This window comes from Melospiza melodia, chromosome 2 (assembly GCF_035770615.1).
Source record: "Melospiza melodia melodia isolate bMelMel2 chromosome 2, bMelMel2.pri, whole genome shotgun sequence".
Taxonomy (NCBI): Eukaryota; Metazoa; Chordata; class Aves; order Passeriformes; family Passerellidae; genus Melospiza; species Melospiza melodia.
Window position 1 is genome coordinate 142724184 of NC_086195.1, and position 16159 is coordinate 142740342.

General features: G+C 45.6%; 1 protein-coding gene across 2 annotated transcripts in view; it reads right to left on the minus strand.

Annotated features, from left to right (window-relative positions):
• The window catches only part of FCHSD2 (FCH and double SH3 domains 2), a 120194-nt gene extending 104035 nt beyond the window's left edge, over positions 1-16159 (minus strand). For both annotated transcript variants that reach the window (XM_063150229.1, XM_063150228.1), the window contains exons 1-2: positions 16002-16159; positions 13744-13841 (exon numbers count right to left, since the gene is read on the minus strand). In XM_063150229.1, coding sequence (XP_063006299.1) covers positions 13744-13841; positions 16002-16022 — 119 coding nt within the window. In that variant the 5' untranslated portion in view covers positions 16023-16159. The remainder of the gene's footprint in view (positions 1-13743; positions 13842-16001) is intronic.

Consider the following 16159-nt stretch of genomic DNA (forward strand, 5'->3'; position numbering starts at 1 on the left):
GTTTTTCCCCAAATGCACTTGTGAGCTATAAATTTATTCATAATTTTAAATGTTCTAATGCACACAGCCTATGATAAACCATGAAATACCTTCACCTCATGCCTGAACAGTGGCCCTGTAGCAATGCACAGAGAAAAAAATTCCAGACAACATTCCCTAGCGAGCAATGTACTCCCCATAAATCACATTACTGTACAGTTTGGGATTAGGATGAGTTGCCACTAGCAACAGAGCCAAAAAAAATCAATTCTGCCACTATATATAGAGAATTCTTGCAAGCTCAAACGTAGGCAATGTTTTCAGCAATTTGTCTCAGAGAAGTATTAGCAGTCCAGCATGTGATCAGAGGAACATGACACCCAGACACAAAACAATGCTAAAACAATCGTTTTTCCTTCAGTAGAATAAAAAAAGAAAACAAAAAAGAACCGCCAGAAAGCTGCTGGTGTGTGTGAGGATTTCATTCACCCTTTTCAAAATAAAAGCATGCCCTCTTTACAGCATTAACATTCACAACAAATAAAAGGATTGGTTTCAGAGCTTAAGTGTATTTAAAATGATCACTAATGAGTTTTTGTTTTAAAATGGGAACTAAGCAAACATTAGGGAGAGATACAATTTATACAAATGCAAGAGTATTTTTCTATAGCATCCCCAGACCTGATTCATCATATCCAAGGCATTTCCCTTCCAGAAAAAAAAACAACCTAGGATGTTACAATTCAGACTGTCTACAGGAGCTTTTAGAAAACAGGAATATGAGGAGTTTCTTTGATCCCCATTTGCTTAACAGCAAGAAGCCAAGGCACATTTCATCATCTATGCTTATTTCATCCTGGATCTGCAAAAGGTTTTGTAGCAGGCAACAACCACCTTGGAACTCTTCCTTTACTCATCTGTCACATTTTAGAAATCTTGACAGTGCCACCCAGGTTTATCACAAAGACTTCTCTCCTTTCTTTTCCTACAGTCTTAATATGAGCATTTCAATTTTAAATGATGCCCTTCACAAGGTTTCATTGTCACTAACACTGACGTAAGTCAAATTCTGTGTTCTAATGGATTCCACAGGTAATAATAATTACTATAATGGATTTTTTTCCTCAAAGCACAATCACCCTGTTTTAGAAGAGTACAGTAATTTTTTTAAAGTCAGTAAAATGTAACAGTTCACTGAAAACATGTGGCACAATTTCTGAAATCCATCTGTAGACATATGTCAGAATCACAGAATTATTTAGGTTGGAAAAGACCTCCGAGATCACTGAGCCCAAGTTTTGACTGATTACTACCTTGCCACCACCGAGTGCCATGTCAAGCCATTCCTTGAACACCAATATTCCTTATAAACTTTTCCCCAGAAGGAGAAATTTCAGCCTATTGCAAACCAAAAAAAGATAGGGAAAAGATATCTGAAATGGGTCAAGGCACCCTGTCTTCTTGCCACTGACAAGAATATTGATCTTGCTTACTACCTGCAGCACCACTGCCTGCTCCAATCACATAAAAGAGTATAATGCAGTTAAAACCATTGTTCCTGAGCCCCAGCAAAACCGGAACAGGGCTGTCAATGAAGGTTTGCCATAGAATCACAGACTGCCAGCATGGTTTGGGTGGGGAGGGACTTTAAAGATCATTAGTCCCATGAGCAGGGACACCTCCCACTTTGCCAGGCTGCTCCAAGCCCCATCCAACCTGGCCTTGGACAATTCCACGGATGCAGGGCAGCCACAGCTGCTCTGGGAACCTGTGCCAGGGCCTGCCCACCCTCCCAGAGAAGAGCTTGCCCCCAAAACCCAACTCCCCCTGCTCTTCAGCAGCCAGAATCACGCCCCTTATCCTGGCATTCCATGTCCTTGTCTCGGGTCCCTCTCCATCTTTTTATGGGCTCATTTCAAGTCCTGCAAGGGGCAATTAGGTCACCCCAAAGCTTCTCCTTTCCAGACTGAACAATCCCAATTCCCCCAGCCTTTCCCACACTGCCAGTTCAGCAGCACAGCTGGGTGCAGAGAAGGCAAAAGGCATTTCAAACATCCACCGAGCTGTGTCAACAAAAGGGCCCAGCCCTCCTCTAGCACAGTATCGAGCTAACCTGCTAAATTTAGAACCAAAAAAAAAAAAAAAATCACAACTACGATGGACAAACTCCTCCAGCAGAGAGACCCATTTGCTCCCTGAGAGTAAAGAAGTGTTTGGATGCATGGAGAGATGAGGTCTTGGTTCTTAACTGGACAGCATCTCTGCGCTGCACCTCCAGCAGAAGGACCTGGCAGCGAGCAGAGAACATCAAAGCACCCCCACCAACTCAAAGGAACCTCTCAGGGCAGATCAAAGCTCCAGGCACTTCATAAGCCGGGCCTGGGTGCTCCAAGCAGCCCCGAAGGAGCCGGGAACAAAGGGCAGCGAGGCCGTGCGGCCGCATTCCTGCGGCAGAGCCCCGGGGACGGACGGACAGACAGACAGACAGACAGCCACAGGGCCAGGACTCCCCAGGAAACGGGAACAACAACACGGCCATGCTCGGTTCCAGGGAAAGGAAACGTGGCTTTGCTCCTCCTCGCGCTGCGCTTTGTTAGGATGGACAGAAGGAGAGCGGGCGCTTGCCAAAAGGAGAGGGAGCACACAGGAAAGCAAGCGCAGACAAGCAAAGGACAGTTTGATCAGTGACACATTTGAGGATGATCAAAGTCTTTACACAGGTTTTTAAAGCTATGTCTTGAGGACCTGAGCCCAAACGCCCAAGAGACACGAGATTCAGCTCCTCAGGCATTAGGGATCGAGTTCAGCCACTTTCCGCCAACGAGAGGCAGATTGCATCACCTCAGACTGCACTTCAACCACCTTTTGGATACTGCAACCAAAATTCTGCATATTTCCAAATGAAAAACTCCTGTAATCACAAAGATTACCTTCACCTCCTCAGCAGAAAAGCCTAAGCTCCAAATGCTTAGAAAAGCTAGAATATAGGGCCTTCTTTGTTTTCTACACAGCTGATTAGCTCATAACAATTAACTACAACGTGCTTTCACATCAATTAATATAAATATGGACAAACAACGTCCACAAAGCTTTTGTTTGCACTTTTAACCTATTTGAACAAATGTACGTCATTCAAGCTCTGCATACATTCAGCCAAATCAGAAGGGTTTAGGCAGATGCTCCCCTGAAGGCCTGTACATCATAGGGGAAAAGAAATGCGATTCCCAAGGAGAACCAGTGCACTTCCCAAGCTTCCCCAAGTCCTCTCAAGTCTGCCACTATTTATAGTGATTCAAGAGACTCAACACCTCCCACACTGTTACAATTCTGAGCCTTTGCTTTGATTTGAAATGCACAGAAAAGAGCTAAGGAGGGGGTACAAACCAGTCTTACTGCAACTGCAGAAATTACTTGTCTCTCATCTCTCTCCTACTACTGTGTGGGAAATGTGGGATACAAGGAATAGCTGCAATTCCACTACCAATCCCAAAGACACCAGTTGTACAAGTACCCAAAAATACTAACATTTGCTAATACTACAGAGAACTGATGATCTTTTAACTGCAAAGAAAAGATGAGATTGCTCAGAGATCCAGAGGAAATCACATCATGAGCCTTGAATCTTTTTCTCCCAAACTGCCACATTTTAGAAAGAGCATTAGTCTCTGGAACAAACTCCCAAGAGATGCATGGAGTCCCCATTGTGGAGGTTTTCAAAACACAGATGTGAGGTAACTTCATCCAGGCTCCTTTGCCTTGTAGGGTTGGATGAGACAGCATTTTGAGGTGTGCCCTGGAGGCAAATTTACTTTTAAAGAGCACCCTGGTATTGTTGGTACAGTGAGGTATCTTAAGTTTACCACCTTAAGCCAATGCCACAGGAGATGGTTCAATAAACAGGTTCAATTCAAATATTTGTGCTTTGCTGTGACTCTTGTCAAGCAAAACCCCACCCTTGTGATGGTGCTCTCTTAATCTCACCAAATTACACAACCATGGAATGGTTGGGGCTGGAAGCGACTTCTGGAGACCCCCAATCCAACACCCCTCCCAGAACAGGTTCACACAGGGCAGTTTGGAATAAGCCCAGGGAAGGAGACTGCAAAACCTCTCTGAGAAGGCTCTCTGTCATCTCACAGCAGTTTTTTCCCTCATATTCAAGGGGAACTTCCTGCATTCCAGTTGGTGCCCGTTGCCCCTTGTCCTGTCACTGGAAAGAGTCTGGCCCCATCCCCTTGGCAGCTGGCCTGAAATACCTGCATGCATTGATAAGATCCTCTCTCAGCTGTCTGTTCTCCAGGCTGAACAGCCCAGCTCCCTCAGCCTTTCCCCAGAACTGAGGTGCTCCTGCTCAACATCTTTGTATCCTCTGCTGGATCCTCTCCAGCCCTTCCCTGTCCTGTCTCTCTTCACACAACTCTGGCTCAACAGCGTTGAGAAGAACAGAGGAAGAATGAGAAGACAAAGAGCAATTTCAAAAGCAGGACCTCTTTCTTAATTAGGCAGTGATATGCGCTTGTCCTCTTACTCAGCCAGCTCAGATCACAGAGAGATAATTAGAAACAATCACACAAAATCAATTAACATGAAAGAAAACTTCATAAACAACAAGCACATTAAAATAACATGGGAAACCACTGCCATCTACTCCCTTTCTCACCAGTGGCAACACAGCTGAAAACGAGCAAAAGTACATTTAGAGATAAGACAGGCTAAAACCAGCCTGGGAACACACCAGGACTATGAAAAAGCGGGTGCTAGAATCAAGGCATCATAACATGGCTTATTATTGCTTTTCTGAATATTCTTTTTCATTCACAAGGCAATCTAGCCTGTCTTTTCTGCCTCTGCCTGGCTTTAGGATGGGAAGGCAATGATGTTCAGGTCAAACATTAACAGAAATTCAGCAGCCTAACACATGGCAATGTTTCAAGACAGAAATTCCCAATTATGTCAGGAGATTACAACCACTTTACTCCCTGCTGAAAGGAGTAAATAGGGGTCAATTTTACTTCATTCTTCAAGAACTTCAGCCCCTCATCTCTGTCACTCTGAAATAAGAGCAAAGTAATTCCACCTTTCACGCAGTCAAGTGATTTCTCAAATTCCCAGTTTGCAGACCATGCCAAGCTGAGCAGCGCGGTTGACACAAGGGAAGGACGGGGCCATCCAGAGGGAAGGAATAAATGGGATATTGGGAAGGAATAAATGGGATATTGGGAAGGAATAAATGGGATATTGGGAAGGAATTCCTCCCTGGGAGGGTGGGCAGGCCCTGGCACAGGTGCCCAGAGCAGCTGTGGCTGCCCCTGGATCCCTGGCAGTGCCCAAGGCCAGGCTGGACAGGGCTGGGAGCAGCCCGGGACAGTGGGAGGTGGCCCTGCCATGGCAGGGGTGGGAATGGATGAGTTTTAACATGGCCCTCCCACCCAAAACCCCTGCACAAATCTCTGATTCATTCTCACATTCAAAGCTCTTTAAAGGCACTTTAGATCTGAGCTCATCTCACAGTATCATACCCTCAAGAAAAATTGTGGCTTGCTCAGTTTTTTTGCCTCCTCCCATTTTTTTTTTTCCTTTCTCCTTCAAAAATGCAAACAGAACGCAGCAGAGCCCCCTCAAAAAAAAAATCTTATTTATGCTCAGGATTGTATGTATTTAAACATGGCCATAAGTGCCACCATCTTCCCCCCTAAGACTGGCTTGCATCTGGCTAGAAATAACTCTGCTCAGTGGCTCTAGCACCATAAATCTTCCAAAGCCTTCTGCATGGCTGAGCCCTGCTCAGAAAATCAGACACCAGCACGTTTTGTGTGTCTCATTAAAGGGAGGTTTGGTGGAGCCGGCGCAGGAGGAGAGAGGGGTGTGTGAACAACCTTCCCAGAGCCACTGGGGATTGGCCCAAACTGTTCTCACAAAACACAAAATACCAACCCTACATTTCAATAGATTATTTTTGTAGTTACTCTCTTTCCTCAAGCTTCAATTGGAAATACTCCATTTGCTTCCTAAATAAACACAAGCCAAGGCTTACAGCCATTAATTCCTCACTTTCCCTCTCTTTCCTCAAGTTTTAATTGGAAATATTGCATTTACTCCATAAATAAGCACAACCCAACACTTACAAGCTTAAAATCAATAACAAGCCCCCAACTTAATATAGTCCTACCGTGCATTTAGGAAAAACGTTATTAAATTTTAAAACCTACTATAAAAACCAGTCAGAAATGTACCACATTGAGCCATTATAAACCAGTTTATACTGCAAACATTTGACCAGAGCAACTTGGGTTTGATAAGGTTTTAGCCTTTTTTCAACTGCCAGTGTTTAAAAGTATAAATGCAGTGTAAGTATCAATTTTCTGTGTGCTTTCATATGCAAAAAGCAATCAAGATGATTAAACAAGGTCAATGATTTTACTAAGCAAAAAAAAAAAAAGTTTAAAAATCAGATGCATATTCATCAGAAAACCAAATTCACCACATGTAAGATAAGATATTAGCTGGGTCAAAAGTTCACTGGGAGCAGGAGAGGCTGATCTCAAGGACCAGCTGGGAATGAAAAGAAAAGTAAGGACACCAAGTTCTCTGCAGCCAAGATAACCATGGTACATCAGTCCTTTTCTGGGGAAAAAAAAAAAAAAATAACCAAACAAACCCACAAGCTCTTTTTTACCTCTGCCTCCCCTACAGGAATATTTACATGGTGTAGGATTTGGTAATCCCACTCCCATCTTTTTCAGGATGCTGGAATTGACAAGGCACAAGGTTTCTGAGGCCTCCTGATGGGATACTGACAAAGGCAGCAAAATCTGCAAAATAAACGTTTTGGCACCAAACTAAACAGCACCAAAGGCTGAGGCTGGGTGCTGGGAGAAGGCTCTGCCCCCACAGGGTGGGCAGGCACTGGCCAGGGAATGGTGACAGCACCAAGCCTGACTTCAGGAAGCCTCTGGACAATGCTCTCAGGCACATGGGGAGGTTCTGGGGCGTTTGTGCAGGGCCAGGAGCTGGACTGGATGATCCTGATGGGTCCATTCCACACCCATCAGGACATCCCACGACCCTGTGACAACCCACCACCACCGTAGGGAATCGGGCCAGGCCACCCTGGTTGTGCCTGGCATGGGAAGAATGCTCTTCCTCTCCCCAGCACAGCCCATCCTGACCTCTGTGGGATGTCCCCTGCAATTCCCCTTGCACAGGGATTTCCAACAGGAGATGGGATGAAAAGCCTTGAGGGAAAGCCTTCACCACAGAAGCGATGTGATGGAGAAGGAAGTAAACCCAAGAACGCCTTGAGTTTGAACAAGTGGATCAAAAGGATAAATTGCTGTTCCTTTAGAACCACCCTGTGCCATGTATTTTAACACACACTGCAATTGTCCCCACGAAAATCTGTACCAAAAGCAACTCTGCAGAACTCCATGGCAGCTGCTGGCTTCCCAGAGCTCTGCCAAGGAACATCGTGGTGTAAAACAAGAGCTGGGTCCAGGAAAAGCCATGCTCGGATAAAAATCGGGGAAAAAAAAGAAATCAAACCCACAGGACTTTCTGCAAACTAAAGAGCTCCTTCTTAAAAAACGGGGCATGAGTCAAAAGTGAAAATGCAATTTTTGGCAAGGAGTACTCAGAACCCAAATCCTCTTGTTATGTCTTGGAAGACAAACTCACATGAAAGCCACAGCTTAACAGAACAAGCCCAGGGTCTCCTGAAAGTCCTTAAAAACCAAACTTCCAGAGTATGTGCTGGAATTGCTTTAAGGAAAAAAAAAAAAAAAAAACCAAAACAAAAACCTCATTCAAATGCAAACCTCAGAGAAAAAAAATGGGGAAAAAATAATTTTTGTTCTTATATGAGAAATGGTTTTTTGGGCCTTTTTTGCACTATTCTGCTATAAAAAAGCAAACAAAAAAAGTCTTTTGATTATTTAACTTTCATCAGTTCAAAGATACTCAGAAATACTAAAACAGGGGATCCATTAATTTTTGTCTGTCAGGGATGAAAAAAAAGAAGGAGGAATGTGGTCCATTTCTCAATTCCACTGTGCCAAGACAGGCCTGAATCATTACACTGTGGCCATGTTTATATAAAACTCTTCTTTTTTTTGCTCAGAACTTGGATTTCCACACCCAGTAGGCAACAGCTTTTTTTAAAGTACATTCCAAGCTTCCCTCAAACAGTTCCAGTCAAAACATCACCAGATTTTAATTCCGTCAAGAATGTGAGCATCTCATTAAAGCCCTGCCTAATTATAGGTAACGTGCCCAGACCACAGATTCTGTGGTATCTTTATATGGAATATTATTCAGAAGTAACTGCACCAACTTCTCTCAAAAATTCTGAAATTTCTGCTTATTTAGTGTTACAGCAAAGAATTTTGTGTCCTCAACTAATTAGCAGAGCCTGGGAAAAAAAAAAGAAAGTACAAAACAAAGTCACAATAATCACTGGTGGTGAGAAAGATCAACCCAGGAAGAAAGAAATGTCATCAGCTCGTAAGAAGATCGGAAGTTTTAAAGAAATAAATATTCCAGTCACACAAAGGAAAGCCTCAAGTGTGAGTCAAACCCAGGAAAAATAACGTTCTGCACATTGTTTTGGGGAATTTTTCTGATTTTTCTGCTGCTTTCCTCTTTGGCAGGTTGCAGGTTTCAGAACTGTAAGCACAGCAAATCACTCTGCTCCCACTGAAATAAAGCCCCAAACACCAGAGGCAAGAATTGCATCTGCTGAATGCAGGGAATGACCTTGAGGGAAAAAGGAAGGACACATTTCTCAGCAGGATAAAGGGAAAAAGAGATGGACCTGCTCGTGGATAGATGGATTTTTTAAAAAGGGGCTTTATCAGACACCACTAGCCAGAGGCAAACATGCTCTGCAGCCCAGGTTCAGGAAAACCCAAATAAATTGCATTCCCTGCAGCTGGAGACTGGAAAGAACAGGAAGAAGGGTAAACTCCTCACCACCACCATGCCTGGGGGCAGGAAAAGCAGAGATTTCTCCAAATTATTCAGAATCTCTTACGGATTCTAATACACATGGCTGCACACACATGTAAATACATATTATTTGACAGCTTTTTTCTCCATCTGCTCCTCCTTCCACGGCTCCACAAGGCTCCTCCCTAACACAGAATCCTTTCAGGGATCTCGTAGATTTGCAGTATTTCAAATGGAACTGCTGCTGGTCTCTGCTCCAGACTCAGCCCCAGCTGCCATAAACCTTATCAGGAACCTGCCAGCACCGCCAGCCAGATTCCAGCAGCACAAATTCCACCGGGGAGTACAAAGTGTATCCAACAGCAAAAGCCTCCACGGAGCATAACTGAGCACAGAAAACGGCATGTTAAAACGAGCAGGAGCTGGCTGGCTACAGATGTAAATTCATTCATACTTTTACTTTCTTTTTTTAAAGACCTGCGCTGCTCGCTCCGGCTTGTTATGACAGGCTGAGGAGTTAAAGGAGTTCTCTGTCCTCATCCTGGGCACAGAAACACAAATCCTGCCCTGGAATTGCTGCTTCCCTCCCCACCTGCAGGAGGGACAGCCCAGCGACAGCATCCAGGACAGGGAAGGGCTCACACTGGGAAGGAAGGGCCACAACATCTCCTCGCTTGGCTCAACACATCTTCACGTTAAACAGGAAAGAATCTCAGGAATAGAGAACTAATCAAAATTCACAAGGTCAGAACTGGATAAAGAAAGGGAGGAGATGAAGCACCTGGGAGGAAAAAAAACAAGAAAATAAACTGACAAATCGGAAGGGGGAAGGAATTGTCAGGAGGCAGAGCTTTGGAGGAGAGGGTGGAAGGTAGAAAAATCACAGAATCACAGAATATTCTGAGCTGGAAGGGACCCACAAGGACACCCCACAAATGCAAGGCAGCAGAAGAAAGGTGAGAAACACAGAGAAATGCTTCTTTATCAGAAAGAACGTGTCAGGAGGCAGGAACCACAAGGACAGAAGAGGGAAGGAAGCAGAAGAAAGTATTTGTACATAGATTCACATCTCTGTCAGTTGCACAAGTGGATGGTGAGCCTCTCTTTTTGGCAATTCCTTTTAAATAATGAATGAGGGAAAAAAACGCCTGAAAAAAACTAAAATCAGGAGCCAACAAATGAAAGGACTGCATTGTTACTCCTTCTCAGCCAGAAATCAGGCAATCTTTACATCTCATTTCAAACGACTTAAAAGGATGAGGCAACGTAGATCAGCACATGCAGACAGCCAAAACGAGTTAAGACTTAAATGAGGTGAATTTTCCAGAGCTGTAACTCACAAAGCAGCAGCTGTGCCTTCCACAGGGGCATCAGGCCGGGCTCACACAGTGACTTCAAACCCGTGTGAACCTGGGCAGCTGCTGAGCAGCTCTGCCTTCCCTCTGCTCCCTCAGGTGCTCGCCACCCCTGCTCCCTCCCCTGCCACGCTGGATTTACCCAAAAACCTGGGAGAAAAGCCAGGGAAGGTTTGGTTTCAGGTGGGGGAGCTGCCTGACCCACAGAATTCACCCACCCTGTGCTGCAGCAGAATCAGCTGGGCCAGCAGACCCGGCCTCACACCTTGAGTCCAGACTAAAATTAAAACAGGCATGCAAACCCAACCTCATGCTCTCTAGCTAAACACAAAGGTGAAGAAGTTTTAGAAAGGACATCTTAGGATACCTCAGCAAAACCTGAAAAGGCACCACAAGTGCTTTGGAAAAGCAGTCCCCAAGCCTTGGAAAAAGCAAGGCCAAATGTTTAATGTAAAGCAATTATCACTCTATGAGTTTATAAAGCCTGTAGCACATAAATACCTCACAGAAATGCCAAGTTGAATTAAAATGTGAATCATACAGAGTTCTTCACAATTCTGCAGGCACTGGTACACACACAAAAGGAAAGCATCCCTGTGTCCCAGCAAACCAAGAGCATTTGCAGTCCCTGGCTGTGACTTAATTACTACCATCAGTCAAAAAAGGCAATCTTAAAACCAAAATAAAATACATGAATATTACTAACACCTCTGATAAATTCAGCCATTCATAGGCCACCAAAAAAATAATTAACTTAGTGCCTAAAAGCAGCCAGTGTGGATGGAGTGAAGGACTCCTTGCCATGAATGCTGAAGGGTTCCTAGATCACAGCAACAAAACCTACATTTACCTGTCAAGGAAAAAAGCCTTTTCCTCCATCCCAGTGGCAGAAAGACAACCTTTTTTATGGTAATGCCAACACACATCTCCCACGTGAAGGCAGGAGATAGCTTTAGTGAGCTACAGAAGATAAACACATGTCATGCCTGAAAGTAAGCCAAAGACCCTAAAAGCATCCTGAATCACTTGTTCCCCAAACTCCCCAATCACTGAGCATGAAGAAACGTAACAGAAGAGCCAAACAGAGATTATAAACACAGAAATGTATTTTTAAATCTATTTGCTAACACATTTCAACACATTCTTTATTAGAGTCTTGTCAAGTCATGGAAAGAGACTCCAGCTTTAGTGCTACTGAGCTTCCATAGAGGAACAACACAGTTTGTTAAGAATGAAATGGATATTTGGTGTTTACTAAAATAAATACTAGAATTTTACATAGTGTCAAAAGCCATTAAAAAAAAAAAAAAAAAAAAAAAAGGGTAGTTACACACATAAACCTCAACCCTGACCAAGATTCCCCAGTTTTGCATAAAGATATCAAAGCTGCTGGTACTGCAAGCATGCTTTATGGGCTGGTAGGCTGCCAAAAATCATCTGCTAATACACCAGACAATAGATGCATTCTGCTGGAGAACTTTCTGATCTTTTCCTCCTATCACTTCTCTTTAGCTGCACATAAAACCCAACCCAAGCGATACAAAAAATGTGATTTGAACGCTTGCGTTTATGTGCCAACAAACCAAGCAATTATTGACAATAAAGTAACTTTTTCAAGCATGCATTTTTAATCACTGGATTGCAAGCCCTGATTCAGTGTTTCCTGTTGCCATTGCAGCACTCCAGTTTCTGGAATTCCAAGCACAAATCTGTGCTCCTGCAGTGCCCAAAAGCTTCAGAAATGCTACCAAAGGACCCAAACTCTTGTGAGCCTCGATAAACAAATGGCACTGCGCTCAAATTCCATGCTTGGGGATAGCAGCAGGGGCTTTCTGTGAAAACAAACCCTCCTTCCAGAGACAGCAAGATGCTGTGTGTGGTTCCAGCTTTCTGGAAGGCTCCGGAACCGCGGTGGCTGCACATCCTGAACGCAGCCAGAAATGACGGGATACTGGGCTGGGGCTGACACCCCAATTCCCCCGGGAGCATCACACCCTGCCCAACGCCACAGAGCCCCCAGAGCTGCCCCCTTCCCAATCCACACACCAGGATCAGGGCTGGCTCAGCAAATGCTTTTAGCCCCAAATTCCCTGGTTCTGATTCTCTTGTCTGATACTGGAACAGCACTGAGCTGCCATGGCCCATCTCATCAGCCCACTCTGAAAGAATGTTTAATCTGTAAATCCACACAGCACTTCTGCAACCAGAGTGCTGAGCACACTCGGTGACCACGGCAGTGAATTAAACATATTAACCCAGCTCCCTAATCCCCAACATTAAAATCCAGAAATTTAATTAACTGCAGAAATTAAATTATGTTAAAGGAAGATATTTTAAGCTGGCATTTTCACGTTTTCCTGGGTTTGTATCCACAGGCTTATGACATCTTTCAGCAGAATACAGGCTGAAGTGATCATAAGCTCCTGAAAAGCAGCAAATGCTAACAAAACCTGGGCTACAGCAGCAGTACCCGGCCTAGATGCTCTAAAAATAAGTTTCCATCTAAGGGGGAGAAATTCCTTGGATCAGTCTGTTACTTATTACTCAGCATTTGCGTATTACACACTCCCCAGAATAATCTTAATCTGAGGAAATGAACGCTGTGATCTTTCCCATAGGGGAGAAAAAAAAAAGTGTTTCAACACCCAAAAACACAAGGGGGAGAAAAGGGTCCAGCCTTGACACTCTGATTTATGGAGGACACCGATAAACAGAACTTCATCTGTCAAAGCCAAACACTTGCATTTAATACACAGACATCAAGCAGGAAATCTCATTTAAATAATTAACATGTGGACCATCCACTGCCAAAAAGAGCAGGGCAGCCATGGACTTCTGCTGAATATTTTACAGGAAATGGAATGATTAATCCTCCATATAATGCCAGGTACCCACTCCCACCATATTTTGTTAAAAGCAAACCCTTAATTTCAGGAGAAGCAAATCACATTAAGTAAAAGGAGTAATGAAACCCCCACAACTGATGCTGTGTGGATTTTCTCTATTGTTTTGAACCCATGCAGAGTTTTAAATTATAAATGCAGATATCTTCTTGTAACTTTCTGGTAAAAAATGCAATCTGCTTGAAAGTGCCTTTCAAAGCTATCTCCAGAGAGACATAAATCATCAGTGGCTTTAAAATATTTTAGTAATTTTAGCAGCCTTTTACAACTGGCAAATCAAAGTCTCAGCATATTATGTAAATAAATATTGCTGAAAAGACCAATGCTTTTTTGGATGTTGTTTGTGAGTTTCTTTTAACATTTCCCCCATTGAAGAGAAGAAAAAAAGGGTTTGCATTGTGTTAGCTCCAGTTATAATTTCCAGCTGTGTCAAAACTTTAACAGCCTAAAAGCAGGAAATCCAAAGAGGAAATTCCATCGTCAGTTCCTGAATTTTGTAACTCAAATGCTCTTCCAAAAACTGGACCTTAAAGGAATTTTGGTAACATTTTCTGTAGCCTTACCTGATATCTTCCAGTAGGTCACATTCTGCCTGATGCTTGGCCTGAAGTTTTGTCATCTGCTCCACCTGAATGTTTTTCAGCTCTTGCGTAACTTTCACCTACAAAAAACCCAAGGACCACTTATATTTTCTGCAGTTCAAGTCACATTTCAGCAAGAAAACAAACAAACAAGCCCAAGGACCACTTATATTTCCTGTCGTTTAAGTCACATTTCATCAGGGAAACAAACAAACCAACCCAAGGACCACTTATATTTTCTGTAGTTTGAGTCACATTTCAACAAGAAAACAAACAAACAAACTGGGAGAGGCTTCAGAAGGGCGGCTTTACATTTTTAGCACTGTTATAGTTTTCCTTTGAGCCTTGTGATCCTGCACAGCCAAAATTCCAATACTTTGGGAACCTGCTTGGTAACTGGCAAGGAGCACCAATGGCCCAGGTACTGGGAAGGATTTGGTTTTGGAAGGGAACCTTGGAATTGTTTTGTTCTGGGTTTTTATTCAAAATGAGTTCTTGGTATTTAAGCCCTCTAGTGATCACAGGGAATCCACATATCGGCCTAAAAAATGATCACCAATATCTCTGAGCACATTACGCATGCATGAGGACAGAAACGCCAAACTGTTACTGCAGAGGGAAGAGAAATTCACAGAGGAAGAGGGCACCCATCTCCCTCTTCTTCACTAGCCAGGCAAAAAAAATAAAATCCTAGATCTTATCAGCTTCCCTATTTTAACTCTGAAAACCATGCCCCAGCAACAAGCACCCTTTAATCACAACATCACATAAAGACAAGTTTTTCACATGACACCAGAAAAATAAATCACGTGTACGCCCCTGAATTCAAGCTGAAAAATTTACTATTTTTAATAACTTTCAGCATTTTTGGTTTTATCTGTATGTTTTAAAAAAACAAATTAAAAATAAATAAACCCATACGACACAAGCCAGGTAATGGAAATAAGCTCAAATGAAATAGTACAGGCAAAGAAAATGAATAAATTAAAAGTGAAATAACTGAAATTAAATTGGTTTTGTTTGACAAAAGCAGAGTCAGCCCCTGCAATAAGAGGCCGGGAGGCAGGAATGAGAGCCCTTCACTGCAGCTGCCTGCCAGGGCTGCTGGGGAGCTGTGGGCACGGCAAGGGAATCCTGGAATCCCGCTCCTCTCCCGGGCACGGTGGCACGGCTTTGCCAGGTGCAGAGCTGGGCCATCCCCTCTCCCCACGGAGAAACCCCACATCCAAAACCTCCATCACAGCCAGAGCGGGACAGGGAGCAGGCACAGGTCTCGGCCCCACAGAACTGCTGCCCGCACAGCCTCTCCATCCTCTCCACAACCCCCAGAACGAGCCCAAAACCACGGCGGAGCAGCTGCAGGCAGCTCAGGTCTGCAGATACCAACCTGCCTAGCCAGACAAGCCACACGGGGCACCGCGTTTATCCCCAATTTCCATCCCCGCCTGCCTCCAATGCCACGCCAGTCCCCCCGGCGGGCAGCGCCCCACATGCCCACGGAGCGCAGGGTCGCCCCAAGAGCCTCCCCGGCGCATCGGCAGCTCGTTCCCATCGCACGTGGGAACCGGTGCGAGAACGCCGCCCGATTCCCGCTGCCCCTGCTCATGTGTGTGCTCCTGTGTGTGCTCCGGGCACACGCCGGGACAGGCTGCGTCCCTGGATCAACTCCAGACGTGACCTTCTTCCCCAAGACAACCAACCCCTCGCTGCTGGCACCGACGCGCCGCGCGAACCCCCCAAATTCCCGCGGCAGCCCCCCACAAGCGGCACGACCTCCGCGCCGCCGTGCAGCCGAGCCGTCCGCAGCCAGAGCCCCCCTGCCAGCCCTCCGTGTGCCTCTGGAGAGCCCCCGCTGGAGAGGGGGTCCCCGACGGAGCGCTGCCCCCTGCACCTCCATCCGCGCCACCGCGACCCCGTCGCTGCCCTGTCCTGCCTCCCATGCCACCGCACCCAGTCCCCAGCGCCCCCCGGCATCTCCCCAGGACCCACCTTGCAGGGCCACCCTGGCCAAAGCCCCCCCGGCCCCCAGCTCGCCGCGAACCCACCATTCCCTTCCCAACACTCGCGTTCCTTCTCCGAACCTCCCGCAGCCTCCCCCAGCGCACAGCCCACCCTGCGCCCCCTCCCCGGGCCTCGGAGCCCCGCGTCCCCCCGGAGCCCACACCCAGCCCCCCAGAACCCCCCCGAGCCGCCCCCCGGCCCCTCCGGCACGGCCCCCCTGCGCCGGGCGGGGGTCGCACCTTCCTCGGCGGCGGCTGCATGGTGGTGGCGGCGGTGCTGCGCCGGGTATCCACATCAATTCCCTCCCCCCCGGCAGCAGGATGCGGCCCCCGCTGCAGGAGGAGGAGCGGCGGCAGGAGGAGGAGCGGCCAGCGGCCGTTTCCCTCCCGGTTCGGGG